This window comes from Leucopleurus acutus (genome assembly GCF_964270905.1).
Source record: "Leucopleurus acutus genome assembly, chromosome: 3".
In the NCBI taxonomy this organism is placed as follows: Eukaryota; Metazoa; Chordata; class Mammalia; order Artiodactyla; family Delphinidae; genus Leucopleurus; species Leucopleurus acutus.
Window position 1 is genome coordinate 113,350,479 of NC_139145.1, and position 16,729 is coordinate 113,367,207.

At 36.8% G+C, this 16,729-nt stretch overlaps 1 protein-coding gene across 6 annotated transcripts in view; it reads right to left on the reverse strand.

Annotated features, from left to right (window-relative positions):
* TENT2 (terminal nucleotidyltransferase 2) overlaps nt 1–8,800 on the reverse strand; it is a 57,250-nt gene extending 48,450 nt beyond the window's left edge. For 4 of the 6 annotated variants that reach the window (XM_082835515.1, XM_082835513.1, XM_082835514.1 and 1 more), the window contains exons 1-4: nt 8,483–8,800; nt 8,188–8,256; nt 2,550–2,723; nt 2,249–2,338 (exon numbers count right to left, since the gene is read on the reverse strand). In XM_082835515.1, the coding sequence (XP_082691641.1) occupies nt 2,249–2,338; nt 2,550–2,686 (227 nt within the window). In that variant the 5' untranslated portion in view covers nt 2,687–2,723; nt 8,188–8,256; nt 8,483–8,800. The other 2 variants (XM_082835512.1, XM_082835511.1) reach the window with 2 other exon arrangements.
* Between the last annotated feature and the right edge of the window lie 7,929 nt (nt 8,801–16,729).

Consider the following 16,729-nt stretch of genomic DNA (forward strand, 5'->3'; position numbering starts at 1 on the left):
AGGCTTAAAAATATTCAAAACAAAAAGGGGGGCTTCCCTGGTGGCGCAGTGGTTGAGAGTCCGCCTGTCGATGCAGGGGACACGGGTTCGTGCCCCGGTCCGGGAAGATCCCACATGCCATGGAGCGCCTGGGCCCGTGAACCATGGCCGCTGAGCCTGCGCGTCCGGAGCCTGTGCTCCGCAACGGGAGAGGCCACAACAGTGAGAGGCCCACGTACCACAAAAAAAAACAAACAAAAAAAAAAAAAAAAAAAAACAGAAAGGGAAAAATAATTTAAAAGTAATTATTTGTGGGAAAAGAAAGGTATTTACTTTCTTAAGTTGTTTACACCATAGGAAATTATCCAATTCCTTTTGCACTCTAAAATTTTATGAGTCATAGCCACCTGAAGGTTTTTATTTTAATACTCTTGGGATTATGTCAATTACTCTCTCCTTGACAGACCCACAAAATAACTGGTACTCCTACCTACAGGTAAAGATGCTAAAAACATAAGTGTATATTTAATTTTTTTTTATTTTTTAATAATTTATTTATTCATTTAATTTTGGCTGTGTTGAGTCTTTGTTGCTGCGTGCGGGCTTTCTCTAATTGCGGTGAGTGGGTTCTTCATTGTGGTGCACAGGCTTCTCATTGTGGTAGCTTCTCTTGTTGCACAGCACGGGCTCTAGGCACGTGGGTTTCAGTAGTTGTGGCACGTGAGCTCAGTAGTTGTGGCTCACGGGCTCTAGAGCGCAGGCTCAGTAGTTGTGGTGCACAGGTTTAGTTGCTCCACAGCATGTGGGATCTTCCCCGACCAGGGCTCGAACCCATGTCCCCTACACTGGCAGGCGAATTCTTAACCACTGAGCCACGAGAGAAGCCCCTTTAACATTTTTTAAACATAAAATTTAGAGCTTTATATGCTGAATACCTTCTATTGAGAATGTCAATTTTAGTTTTAAAATTACATATGTATAATTATGAACTAGTGGAATTTATTTTCATTCATGATTCACAAATGGGCTATCAAGGCAATTTCTAAAAAATGAAAATTTGAATAAAGTCAATAATTTAAGCATCATTATATAGTTTTCCACAATGGCAGCTTTGAAGAACAATTCACAGTGCTTCTAAGTATGGGATGTAGAGCCAAACCACCTGGTTTCAAATCCCAGTTATGCTACTCCTACCTGAATAACCAGATCATTACTGCTGTGTGCTTCAGCTTTCTCCTCAAAAGAAGAGGCGTAACGGTACTTACCTCATAAAGTGTTGTGAAACTTAGTCAAACCATTATCTGCAAAGTCCTTAGAGCAATGCCTACTACACATAGTGAGTGATCAATAATTCTTAGCTACTGTTATTTCTAGTTGGACATAAAAGTTATGGAATGTTTATAGACTATAAATATTAATATCTTGCAAATATTGCCAAATATTATTTTAATAATCACCCCTAAAGTTCTATCATAATTACCCCATGATACATCAATTTCTTTTAATCAAATTGGTTAAAATGAATTGATTCCTGACTTCTCTATAGAAAGCTTTATGTCATGTAGAAATTTTCACTATAATAACGTTTATCGTGGAAACTTACCTGTGTAAGACAAATCAAATAGTAAACTTTACTAGAAAGAAGGTGTTACAGGCTGAATTATGTCCTCTCAAAATTCATATGTTTAAGTCTTAACCCCTAGTACTTCAAAATGTGACTGTATTTGGACACAGGTCCTTTAAAGAAATAACTGAGTTAAAATGGGGTCATTAGAGTGAGCCCTAATCCAATATAACTAGTGTCCTCAGAAGAACAGATTAGGACACCGAAAACACAGATAGAGGGATGACCATCTGAGGACAGAGAAAGAAGGCAGCCATCTATAAGCTAAAGAGGGAGGCCTCAGAGGAAACCAAACCTGCCAAAACCTTGATCTTGGACTTCTAGCCCCCAGAATTTTGAGAAAATTAATTTCTGTTGTTTAAGCCACCAAGTCTATTGTACTTTGTTATGGCGGCCCTAACAAACAGATACAGAAACCCATCTTATTTAGTTAAAAATCTCAATTAAAAGTAGTTATCTGAAGACAGTTATCCCTAAAATTTTTTAAATACTTTGAAGTTTTAAAATTCTGTTACAGGACTGATCACACAGGTCCCAGAAAACAAAATGTAGGGCATAGTGTCCATTCAACTTAATACAAGATATAGTGTTAAACAGTTCCCCAAAATGCAATTTTTTCTTTTAAAATAAGTAAGAAATACTTACTTCCTTCCTCGAAATAATGGGGAAGTTGAGGTCTGTACTGGACTGACATTTCCATATGTCAACTGCTGTAATGATACAGCTCTAGACAAGCTACCAAAGACAAAGAAAGAACAGTAGTAGTATACATTTTTTCCTTAAAAACAAAAAACTAATTTCAGAAAAACTAAACAGTTCACTGATCACAAGAAAACAAGACATGATGACATTTTCGCTAGCTCCAAATGTTTCATATAAAAAGGATTTGTGTCAAGTAGAAAATGAAACTTACAAATGACATGGGCCAAAATAACACCGTACTTACTCTGTATTCTGAAAGTTGAACTGTGCATCTATAAGCTGCTGGTGTGAATAAAGACTTGGTGACAGGGTGAAGAAGTTATTATGTTGTTGATGGTTTGGAGTGAAAGGCGGGCGACCCAAAATTGAGTTTGGGAACATGCTCTTGTTCACTAAGAGTAAACATGTATTCTTCTACCTACAATAGTTTTAAAGATAATTTATTATAGCTTAAAGACATTGAACTCTTTGATAACTAGCATCTGCTAATTAATAAACAATTAGTTACCAAGTTACGAATTTCATTTGCAAAGTTATTTTTTTAAAGTTCAAACAGATCTCTTAAGTCACACCATAAGTAACAAAAAAACTTACTAATAATAAATTTTAAATTTAGATTAACCACATTATTCAAATGATAGTAAAATCTGTGCATTTCTAATTTTGTGATGAATTTTCCCTAATAAATTTATCCTAATATCAACAAATCTTTTAGAATCAAGTTAACACCACTATACTCTGATAATAAAAAGAAACCACCCAAGTAAGACATTTAATGAAATCCTACAATTTCTTACATTTATTCCCAATCTAATTTATTCAAAGGTATAAGCTGTCATATGACAACCTGATTCCCAGGATTTAGATCGTACAGATCTGATCAAACAAGGGATGGAATTTGTATCACCTAATAACTATTTATAAAATGCTGAGATTCCCCTCAAAGTCTAAACAACTTATAAAAAGAACTTCCAATAAAAGACAGTTTGCTCCACACGAATGGGGAAAACCTAGGTACAAAGCAATCAGAATCGTTCACTACCCCAAGCAGAAGACTAGATATTTATTATTCGCAATGACTGACCCCAAGAGGCTATAGACTTACAAAGAGTAGGGTAAGAAAACAAACTGAAAACAAGTATTAAGTCTACAAAGTAAAAATAGGATCCCCAGCCTGCATTCCCAATTCAGGCAATTAGAAAACTTATCTATGGAATAATGGAACAAGAAACCATATAATACAGTAACCAAAGAACCTGTAACATAGGAACAGTCGCTCACCAAGAAAAAGTTAAGCTCACTCGCAACCTACAATGAAGCCTACTATTGAACTGCCTACTCATGCACATAAGCTTCCAATTTAGATTTCTAGTTAGAAAACAGACATCCATGGATCATCAAAAGTTAAAAAAAAAGGCCAAGGAATAAACAGAAACAATACCTGCAACAAATGAAAAATGAGGAAAAAAAACCCTCCATAATTAATGAAATAACATTGAATATGTAAATAAGAATGTGTTTTTTAAAAAGCAGAAAGGGCTCTTGGAAAATTAAAAGCAGAAATATCCAGCAGAAAGCTAAAAATAACATTGAGGAATGAACAAAAAGGAAAAATTGGTGAGGGCAGACAGGAGGCAGGACAGTAAGAGAAAAAAATATAATAAAACCAAACTATGTGGTCCAACATCCAATACAACAGAAGTTCCAGGAAGAACAGAGAAAACACAGAAAAGGAAATTACCAAGTAAATAAAACAAGAAAATGTCCAAGACTGAAGAACACCAAGCCTTAGATTGAAAGGACCCAATGAGTATAAAGCACAACTGAATATATATATATACATATATATATATACACATACACACACACACACATATAAAGGTATATTACAGTGACATTTCAGAATATCAGGTAAAAGAAGCTTATAAACATTACAGAGAAAGAAAATGTTATAAACAAAGGGATGGTATGGATAAACAACAAGGTCCTACCATATAGCACAGAGAACTATATTCAATATCCTGAGATAAACCATAATGGAAAAGAATATAAAAAAGAATGTATAATTGTATCACTTTGCTATACAGCAGAAATTAACACAACACTGTAAATCAACTACACTTCAATTAAAAAAAAAAAACACCAAGGGATGGTAATCAAAATGGCTTTGGCCCTCTCAGTAGCAACAGTGGAAACAAAACAAGGAAGTGAATGCCTTCAAGGCTCCGAAGGAAATGCTTTCAAGCTATAATTTTATACCCAGCTATACTATCAGTGCAAAAGGAAAATAAAAACATTTTTAGACATGTAAAGTATCAAAAAAAGAAAAATGAAAAGAAAATCTGGGATCTAGGAAAAGGGAGCTCTGACACAGGGCAGAGACAAATTCCCCAGGATGATGGTGAAGGGAAGCTGAACAGCTTAAGTTAGAACACACAGAGGTCTTCAAGAAGATATCCAAGGAGGAAAAAGATTAACTGGTAGATTACCGTTATATATTTGACCACAGAGAGGAGTTCGGCTAACAGAGCAGAAATTATAGGAACAGAAATGCAGCAAGTTAATAATAAATTACTAAACTACGGACAAAACACACTCAAAAGGTCATATAAAAAAGGAAATATAATCAGTCACCTACTTGGTTCTTACAATAACAAGAACATTGAACATACTGATTTAAACAGAAATTGTAATATATTTATTATATATTTACTACACTGTATTTATTTACAGATTACATATGCTACATAAAATATACTATATGCTACATATATTTACATGTTTATACACACATAAATCTCACAATTTATGATGAGAGAGGGTACATAAAAGTGGTAAATCCTCATTTTCAGTAGATCAGTAGATGTCAATCCAAAAACCAAGCTGTATAAAAATTTCTACTTTTTTTTTTTTTTAGAACAACAGAGGAAAATAACATATAAGCTGCTAAAAGAAATGGTAATTGCCTCTGGGACTAAGACAAGATGGCTGGAAAAATTAGAATAGGAGACAACAAGAGAGAAAAGAGAAAGATCTGGGAAGAGACAAATAAGTCACTCACAGAAACTTTATTCCTTTTCAATTCTGTAAGATTAAAATTTCCTAGACTGGCCAAAGAGTGAGATTCACCAGTCCAAGGTTCATAACAGATTATGGACAATAGTCTTGGGCCACCATCAGATCCCATCCCAAGTGCCTGACTCTAATTTGGACCAGAGACAAGGTGTTACCTCCAGAAAACAAGAGTTTGTCAGCTTTCTTCAGCAGGCCTTTATCCCTTGTTATAGGAAATTGATTAAAACAAAAAATCAATCCTATCAAATCTGCTAAACTGTACTCTCTGATGTTCACTGATCAGAGGAAATATCTTGAACCAAGCAGGATTCCAGAGAATTCTTTATTAAAAGTACACTCAATAATTGTAGAATGCCAGATCTAAGGCTGTCAACTAATGCCTTCTTCTCCCTTTGCCTGGGCTTACACTCCTTCTTGGCTTCCTTGACTCTGCTACTCTGACTCAACTCCCCATAAAACAATTACTATTTCAAAGAATTCATGAGAAAATGACATTAAATACAATTCATTATAATGAATTTTGCTTGATATTTAATTTTGTTGTAACACAGATACTATAGATCTGATCAAACAAGAGAAGAAATTTGTATTCAGAAAAACTAGAATTAAAACACTCTATATTCAGATTTATTTAAATCAATTCGTAGTTAAAATTCTAGACATTTTGTTTATACCTATAAATAATATACTTGTGTTTTTCTTCAGGCTTGAGACCCAAAATGACATAATAGCCCAGACCTCACCTAATTTCTATTGCATTACACGGTCAGATTCAAACTTAAGAATAAGTCAAAAGATGTCTTGTAGCCCAGAAGTACTCCTCAAACGACCATGACCACGGCTTAAAAGCTGAGAATGATTCCATACTCAAAAGTGTACTTTAGGGCAGTTATCTAAATCAGCCTATCCCTAATTACCAGATAAGCATCAAAGGTTTTCCAGCGCCTCCAAAACAAAGTTATCTGTCGGGTTCTCCTCAGGATGAATTTTTGGCCCTCAAGTCTGGCTCTTAACCAGGCCAGCCTTCAAAGTGGGGAGGATCATTCCTAGGGAATGTAATCAATGACATTCAATGCTCTCCAACACAAGTATTCTGCATGACCATCTAGAGATAAGGAAGTAAACCAAAAGCCCATGAATTTCAATTCCTCTTTCTAATATTTCTCCTAATACATTCCAACACTAATTTTGATGAAGATAAAAATGACACCAAAATAATAACCTATTATAATAAAACAATATAAGGGATCATTTTTTAAACAGAATAGAGTTTCTGAGAATAAAATCCAGCAAAACTATTACCATACCAGATTTAAGGGGACCTCTACAAAATTTTAAATCTTTTTCTTTATATTCTGAATGAAAGCCTTCTTCACCAAGTAGACAATGATCCATAAAAAAAAATTACTCCACATTAACTATGGTAGCAGGTGTAAGAAATTTTATGATAAATAAAATCCAGATATTGGTGGTATCCTATTTTTCTTAGTTTGAAAATTATCAATTTCTCAATCTGTGCTTGACTATAAAAAAGAATAATCTAGGTAAATTTTGAACTGCTTTAAAACTGTTGCATTGGTTCTTGCCTTAAGGAGAGAATCTTAAGGATTACTTCTTGACTAAGGTTGCCCATTTGGAAGTTACACAGATTTATTTGTAAATAGTCATATATGAGACAAGGTAGTAAAGGAGTAGTTCACAAAGTAATTCCTAGTGATATAGCATTTGGTCCTATAACTTACAACCCGGAATTTCTGTCCTAAACTTGACCTCTCCTCCAAGGAATTAGAGAACACTCAAGGTTACATAATTCCTTCATCAAGATTCTCTGGAAAGTGGAATCTACCTAGTATAAAAACCAGAAATGTAGTAGCAAATCTAGTTATCTGTCCACTTTGTCCAAATGCCTTTGATCCCCTAAACTCACTTTTTTTCTCCATAATGCAACAAGTCCAACTCCTAAATCCTGCTCACCCTCTGTCAAACCACCCACAGGTTTTGATAACGACAGTCCTTTTTTTAAATTAATTTTTATTGGAGTATAGTTGCTTTTACAATGTTGTGTTAGTTTCTACTGTACAGCAAAGTCAACCAGCTATACATATATCCCCTCTGATCAAGAATTAGATCCCATCCAAGTATTAAAAAATAATCTAGCCACATGATTCCAAATGGACATTTCTTAAATACCTATTTCACACACAGCTTGTTACACTTCCTGATCAGACAGAATTGAGACTATTCACACCAACAGAGTACTGCTACTATTATTTGGCTATTCATCAGTACATATTAAGAGCCTTCTAGCTGTTAATGCCATGTTTAAAGCCTTGTGGTAATAAAGCATACAATATGAGGGTATTTACAAAAGTAGTATGTCGCCTGTAATTCAAATACGCAGACTTAGTGTTCGGTTCTGATCTTTCCCCACAAAACCATACACCACACGTTTGTTAGGTTGCCAATGTAGCTTGAGTTTTAGTTTCATTTTCTTTTTTGTTCACCCTATTGGTATACCAATACAAATAAACGACTGCTATTTTAAACAAAGAGCTGAGAGAGGATCAAACAAGGCAGGGAACTTGGATAGTAGAGGATTTATGAGACACATAAGCCCCCCGTGTTCTGACCTAGAAAGAGAGATGGAGAACCTATCTACAAAGGCTGAACGGTGCAAAAACAAAAGGGATAGACAACAATCTGACAGTCCTAACCTGTGCCGTTTCCTGTAAAGTTAAAAACTGAGACAATTTCACAACCATTTAGTGAAAAGTCTTAAATTTTAAATTATTAATCCTGATATTTACCTTAGTTCTTCACCACCCTTTGAAACCCCATGCAGTGTCCCAAGACAGTCTTCCTTGTTTGGTCCTAGACTGAGGACGGGGCGCGAGAAAGACAAACGAATGGGAAACGTTTAAGAGTTCCTAAGATTCTTCAGAAAGTACCGCAGCCTGGGGGCCGCCCATACGTCTGGGATATCAGAGAGATTATGCCGGAACCTCCCACGCAAAACACTACAGTTTCCGAAAAAGTTCCCGGCGCCCCGCCCCCCACCCGGGCCTACACCGTTGCTTTCCTCTCCGAAACCCCCTAACTCACAAGTGTCCTCGGGGAAGGCTAAGCAGGAGAATCTACCGGCACCGCCAGCCCAGGAGCTCCAGAGCCGGAGCAGGGACGGCCCGGCGCGCTCGGTCCTAGCTTTCTCCAGAGCCAAAGGTGGTAGTGCCCGCGCGGAATGGGTAGGCCCGGCTCCGGATTGCGATCTAATTCCCGGGCTCGGCGGCCGGGGAGGTACGACACAAGAAAAGGCAGGGGCAGCAAGGGTGAGGGAACTCGAGGGAGGTGGCAAGAGACGGAAGACCAAAATGTAGCCGGAAAAAAGCGGCGTAGAAAGCCCTGTCGGAAACACCCGGAAGACCGACGTGACCCCGGATGGAAACGGCGAGTAGGGGGACGGAGCTCATACTTCCGGCATCCGCCTCACTCTCTCCTGCGAGGTCTTCGCTCGACTGCGCAAGCGCACGGCTCCTGGGGGCCCGGCTGGGAGGGCGTGGGACGTTCGGCAGCTGCGAGAGCAAGCGCGAGCGCGTAGGGGAAGGGCTGGGACTGCCTAGAGAAAGGCGGAGCGGCAGACGGAGGAGGGTGGTTGGCGGAGAGCTGCCCTGGACCCGCTCCTCAAGCTCAAATTCTGATAAACATTTTTTTTTACTGATCCTTCCTGTCTCTCAGCCGGGTGACTCCTCCCCAGAGAAGATTTTCGTGGCCAACTTTTCCCTCACTCTTCTACACTGATCAGTATTAAGCTTTGTTTTTTCCCGTTAATGAACTGAGAGCTGCTTGGGGACCCTTATTTATCTATAAAGCCCAGACTCAACTCCCTGCCTTAGTAGCTAACATTCACTAATAAAACAAATATTTAATATTTCTTCTTGAGTGAGCTTTAATAGTTGTGAAAATATAAGTTGTTGAAATTTATTCGTGTAAATCTGTTAACAATATTCCTTTATTGTCCTTTTTACTCCTGAAATTGGTAACTTGTGTCTTTTTTCTTTTTTCCTGATCGACCCGGCAAGAGGCAATATTAATCTCACTGATTTCAAATCTCAAAGTCAACTTTTGGTTTCATAGATTTTCTTTATTTTTCTTTTCTCTTTCATTGGTTTCTACTGTTATGTTTATTTCCTTTATTCTTTTTTTTTGAAGTTTTTAAAATTAATTTTCCAGTTTCTTGGAAACTGAGGTCTTTGATTTGAGATGTTTCTTCCTTTGTAATATAGGCATTTAGTAGTATGAGTTTCCTTCAAAGTACCGTGTTAGCTGTATCCCACACATTTTAATATATTGTGTTTTCATTTTACTTCATTTCAAAATACTTTCTAATTTCCCTATATGGGTTTTTTTCTTTGATCCTCGGATTATTTATGTTATTTAGTCTCCAAGTATCAGACTTTCCGGATACCTTTCTGTTTTTGATTTCTAATTCAATCCCATTATCATCAAAGAACATACTTCATATAATTCGAATCATTTTAAATTTATTGAGATTTGTTCTGTGGCCCAGAATATGGTTGGTCTGTCTTGGTAAGTGTTCAGTGTACATTTAAAATAAATGTGTATTCTGTAGCTGTTGGGTGAAATGCTCCACAAATGTGAATCAGGTCAAGTTGCCTGATATTACTGTTCAAATCTAAATCCTGGGGGGGATTTAGAACATACTTACTGATTTTCTGTCTACTTATTTTATTAATTATTAAGGGAAGAGCACTGAAATCCCTCACTATAATTATGGATTTTTCTAGTTTTCCTTGCTGTTCTATCAGTTTTTGCTTTATGTGTTGTGAAGCTCTGCTGTTAGTTGCATAAACATTTAGAATTGTTCTATTATTTAGGTGAATTTATCTTTAATGAAATGAATATGAAAATTATTATGTCATTATGAAATGATTCACTTTATAAATGACCCTCTTTTTTTCCTGGTAATATTCTTTGCTCTAACTGTACTCTGTCTGATGGTAATACAATCACTACAGCTTTCTTTTTTATAGCGTTAACATGTTTTTTTGTTTTGTTTTGTTTTTGTTTTGTTTTTGCTGTACGCAGGCCTCTCACCGCTGTGGCCTCTCCCGTTGGGGAGCACAGGCTCCGGACGCACAGGCCCAGCGGCCATGGCTCACGGGCCCAGCCGCTCCGCGGCATGTGGGATCTTCCCGGACCAGGGCACGAACCCGCGTCCCCTGCATTGTCAAGCGGACTCTCAACCACTGCGCCACCAGGGAAGCCCAACATGGTTTATTTTTAAGGGAAAAAGTTATTCCAGTTCTACAAAAATCTTCCAGGAATTTGAAGGGTAAATACTTCCCAGATCATTCTATAAAGACAGCATTACTCTGGTACCCAAACTCAAGATGTTCCAAGAAAAGAAAACAATGGGCCAATAGCCTCATAAACATAGATGCAAAAATTCTTAATAAAATTCTACCTATTTTTGTTCCACAATATATAAAAAAAATTATACATTATGACAAATGAGGGCTTATCCCAGGAATGCTAGGCTGAATTAACATTGGAAAATCAAACAACATAATTCACCATTAGCTAAGACTAAGAAAGAAAAATTGTATGATCATTTCAATAGGTGCAACAAAAGCATTGGAAAAATTCAATACCCATTCCTAGGAATATAAGAGAAAACATACAACTTGATAGAAAACGTCAATAAAAAGCAGCACACTTAATGGGAAAGAACTGAATATTTTCTTCCTAAGATCAGGAATAAGGCAAGAATTTCTGCACTCACCACCTCTTCAACATTGTACTGGGGGAGTTCTAGCCTGCACAATAAGGCAAGAAAAAGAAATAAAAGGCATTCAAATTGGAAAGGAAGAAGTAAAACTGGCTTTATTTACAGGTGACATGATATATGGTCAAAATTCTATAGAACCTAAAAAAAGCCACTGGAACTCAAATGAGATCATCAAGACTACATTATACAAAAATCAATATACAAAAGTGAATTGATTTGTATTATACTAGCAACAAACAATCTGAAATTGAAATTAAAAATACCAAATGCTTAGAGATGAGTTGATAAATAAATATACATTTATTTATTTATACATATTGTACACTGAAAACTACAAAATACACTGAGAGAAATTTAAGAAGACACAGATAAACAGAAAGATATATATCATGGATTAGAAGACTCAATACAGTAAAAGTGTCAATTTCCAAATCAAAATCCCAGCAGGCTTTCTTAAGTAATTGACAAAGTGATTCTAAAATTTATATGGAAATACAAAGGACATAGAATAACAGAAACAACTTTAAAAGAGAAGAACAAAGTTGGAAATTTTACACTACACTACCTGATTTCAATGTTTATTATAAAGCTACATTAACCCAGATAGTATAGAACTGATATAAAGAGAGACAAACAGATCAATGAAACTGAATAGTGAGGTTTTTAGAAGTCACATATATCTCTATGGCCAAATGATCTTCAACAAAGACCAAGGGCAATTCAATGGGGAAAAGAAAGATTTTTCAGCTAATAATGCTGGAATATTTGGATATCCATATGTAAAAATCAATCAATCAATCTATCTATCTCATACTGTATGTGAAAACACAAAACGGATCATATATCTAGCTGTAAAACTTTAAACTTCTGGAAGAAAACAAGAAAAAATTATTTGCAACCCTAGGCTAGGCAAAGATTTCTTAGGTATGGTATTAAAGCACTATCCTTAAAAGAAAAAAAGTGATAAACTGGACTTTATCAAAATTAAGTACTTCTTTTCAAGACACTGTTAAGAAAATGAAAAGACTAGGCAGAAACAGAAGATGCATCCAACCCCCAGCTTTGGGGCAGAGTCAGGGAAGAAGGGACTTGGGGTGTTTTGATGATGTGGTTTTTGCGATTGTTAATTTTATATTTGGTATGTGATTGGCAACATGAGCTCTTCTGTGATGTGGAGTCATCTACAACTTCTAGGCTTGGATGTAGCAATGTGGAATAGAATGGGTACAAATAAGGACTACTATTGTATTTTGTACCTATTATATGCCATCTCATCTGGGGCATCTTGGGGATGGAGTAGTAAACAAAATTAACCCAGTCTGTTCTCTCCTGTAGTTTACAGTTCAGAGAGAATAAACTTTACAAATTTAGAAAACAAAAATCTAATTTTATTTTTTTTTAAACTGGTGCTTCTGAAAGGAATGCCCTTTATACATATATATATATATATATATATATATATATATATATTTATTTATTTATTTATTTATTTATTTGGTTGTGCCAGGTCTTAGTTGCAGCAGGCAGGTTCCTCAGTTGTGGGAGGCAGTCTCCTAGTTGCGACTCGTGGGCTTCTTAGTTGTGGCATGCGAACTCTTAGTTGCAGCAGGCATGTGGGATCTAGTTCCCTAAGCAGGGATTGAACCCGGGCCCCGTGCATTGATAGCACAGAGGCTTAACCACTGCACCACCAGGGAAGTCCCCAAAGATCTAATTTTAATGGTAGTAACCAAGAAAAGGAAAAGCAAATAACCGGGGTATCTAACCGACCATGAAGAGCACGATGGCTAAGTATGTGCGCTACTCAGATCTCCTGTGTGCAGAGCATAGTTGACTGACAACCCCAGCTGCTGCCTCGCTGGATCTACCATCACATTTGGAACCGAGGTCATGTCCGTGCTGAACTGCGGCCAGCCAGTGACTGACCACTGCAGAGATGCTAGAGCCAACCTTCCTGCAGGACAAAGGACCCTTCTAATAGACACTTCTGACTTGGGAACTCCCCATTTGCCTAGCCAAAACGTTCTTAGAAGAGTGCTGCAGTCTTTTTCTACCCAATTCTCCTTCCTTCTCCTTCTTCAATAGATGTCAGACGTGCATTGGAACCTGAGGCTTTCCCTGCTTACCCTTGCTTGCACATTTTTATCTTCCACAGGGATATCTTTTGATAAATCTCTTGCATGTCTAATCCTGTCTTGGCATCTGCTTCTTGGAGGACTCGAACTAACACAGAAGCTTTCCCTGTGAAAGTGCCATTTAAGCCAAGACCTAAGGGAGTAGAAGTTAGATGAAAATTTGAAGGAAGAAAGAGAACAGCCCTGAGTTAGACAGGAGCTTGGCACAGTGCCTGTCACATGGTTAGTACTCAGTAAACATCACTTGACTAAATGGAATACAAGTGCTTTATGTAGGGCAAGTAATTATTCCTCATAAACAGTTTTACAAACGGAGTTCTATTATTATCCCTATTATGACAAATGACAAAACTGAGGATAAGAACTGTAAAGTACCTTGCACAAGGTCAGGCAGCCGTTGAAAAGGACAAACTAGGATACAAACTTAGGTTTGTTTGTTTCCAAGCCTGTTATTTTTAACTGGTTAAATATCAAGTTATACTGGCTCACCTCAGAGGATTTGAAAGTGGACTTTGAAAAGAAAATATGTATAATATAATCTTTTTAAATTCGTAATCCATCTAAAGACCACTGCCTCTTCTAAAAACAGGGCAAGAGACATCCTGAATGGAAAAAGATATTCCATGCAAATGGAAATCAAAAGAAAGCTGGAGTAACAATTCTCATATCGGACAAAATAGACTTTAAAATAAAGACTATTACAAGAGACAAAGAAGGACACTACATAATGATCAAGGGATCAATCAAAGAAAAAGATATAACAATTGTAAATATTTATGCACCCAACTTAGGAGCACCTCAATACAAAAGGTGCTGTATATGCTAACAGACATAAAAGGGGAAATCAACAGTAACCCAGTAATAGTAGGGAACTTCAACACCCCACTTTCACCAATGGACAGATCACCCAAAATGAAAATAAATAAAGAAACACAAGCTTTAAATGATACATTAAACAACATAGACTTAATTGATATTTTTATGATATTCCACCCAAAAACAAGAGAATACACATTCTTCTCAAGTGCTCATGGAACATTCTCCAGGATAGATCATATCTTGGGTCACAAATCAAGCCGTGGTGAATTTAAGAAAATTGAAATCATATCAACTAACTTTTCCAACCACAACGCTATGAGACTAGATATCAATTACAGGAAAATATCTGTAAGAAATACAAACACATGGAGGCTAAACAACACACTACTTAATAACCAAGAGATCACTGAAGAAATCACAGAGGAAATCAAAAACTACCTAGAAACAAATGACAATGAAAACATGATGACCCAAAACCTATGGGATGCAGCAAATGCAGTTCTAAGAGGGAAGTTTATAGCAATACTAACCTACCTTAAGAAACAAGAAACATCTCAAATAAACAACCTAACCTTACACCTAAAGCAATTAGAGAAAGAAGAACAAAAACCCCCAAAGTTAGCAGAAAGAAAGAAATCATAAAGATAAGATCAGAAATAAATGAAAAAGAAATGAAGGAAATGATAGCAAAGATCAATAAACTAAAAGCTGGTTCTTTCAAAAGATAAACAAAATTATTAAACCATTAGCCTGACTTATCAAGAAAAAAAGGGAGAAGACTCAAATCAATAGAATTAGAAATGAAAGAAGAGGGGCTTCCCTGGTGGCGCAGTAGTTGAGAGTCCACCTGCCGATGCAGGGGACACGGGTTGGTGCCCCCGTCCGGGAAGATCCCACATGTCGCGGAGCGGCTAGGCCCATGAGCCATGGCCGCTGAGCCTGCACATCCGGAGCCTGTACTCCTCAATGGGAGAGGCCACAACAGTGAGAGGCCCGCGTACCGCAAAAAAAAAAAAAAAAAAGAAATGAAAGAGGAGAAGTAACAACTGACACTGCAGAAATACAAAGGATCATGAGAGATTACTAAAAGCAACTCTATGCCAATAAAATGGACAACCTGGAAGAAGTGGACAAATTCTTAGAAATGCACAACCTTCGGAGACTGAACCAGGAAGAAATAGAAAATATAAACAGACCAATCACAAGCACTGAAATGGAAACTGTCATTAAAAATCTTCCAACAAACAAAAGCCCAGGACCAGATGGCTTCACAGCCATCGAATTCTATCAGCGAATATCAGCGAATTCTATCAAACATTTAGAGAAGAGCTAACACCTATCCTTCTCAAACTCTTCCAAAATATAGCAGAGGGAGGAACACTCCCAAATTCATTCTACGAGGCCACCATCACCCTGATACCAAAACCAGACAAAGATGTCACAAAGAAAGAAAACCACAGGCCAATATCACTGATGAACATACATACAAAAATCCTCAACAAAATACTAGCAAACAGAATCCAACAGCACATTAAAAGGATCATGCACCATGATCAAGTGGGTTTGTCCCAGGAATGCAAGTATTCTTCAATATACACAAATCAATCAATGTGATACACCATATTAACAAATTGAAGGAGAGAAACCATATGATCATCTCAATAGATGCAGAGAAAGCTTTCGACAAAATTCAACACCCATTTATGACAAAAATCCCCAAGAAAGTAGGCATAGAGGGAACTTTCTTCAACATAATAAAGGCCATATATGACAAACCCACAGCAAACATCATCCTCAATGGTGAAAAACTGAAAACATTTCCTCTAAGATCAGGTACAAGACAAGGTTGCCCACTCTCACCACTCTTATTCAACATAGCTTTGGAAGTTTTAGCCACAGCAATCAGAGAAGAAAAAGAAATAAAAGGAATCCAAATTGGAAAAGAAGAAGTAAAGCTGTCACTGTTTGCATATGACATGATACTATACATAGAGAATCCTAAAAATGCTACCAGAAAACTACTAGAGCTAATCAATGAATTTGATAAAGTAGCAGGATACAAAATTAATGCACAGAAATCTCTTGCATTCCTATACACTAATGATGAAAAATCTGAAAGTGAAATCAAGAAAACACTCCCATTTACCGCTGCAACAAAATGAATAAAATATCTAGGAATAAACCTACCTAAGGATACAAAAGACCTGTATGCAGAAAATTGTAAGACACTAATGAAAGAAATTAAAGATGATACAAATAGATGGAGAGATATAGCATGTTCTTGAATTGGAAGAATCAATATTGTGAAAATGACTCTACTACCCAAAGCAATCTACAGATTCAATGCAATCCCTATCAAACTACCACCAGCATTTTTCACAGAACTAGAACAAAAAATGTCACAATTTGTATGGAAACACAAAAGACCCCGAATAGCCAAAGGAATCTTGAGAAAGAAAAATGGAGCTGGAGGAATCAGGCTCCTGGACTTCAGACTATACTAAAAAGCTACAGTAATCAAGACAGTATGGTACTGGCACAGAAACAGAAATATAGATCAATTGAACAGGATAGAAAGCTCAGAGATAA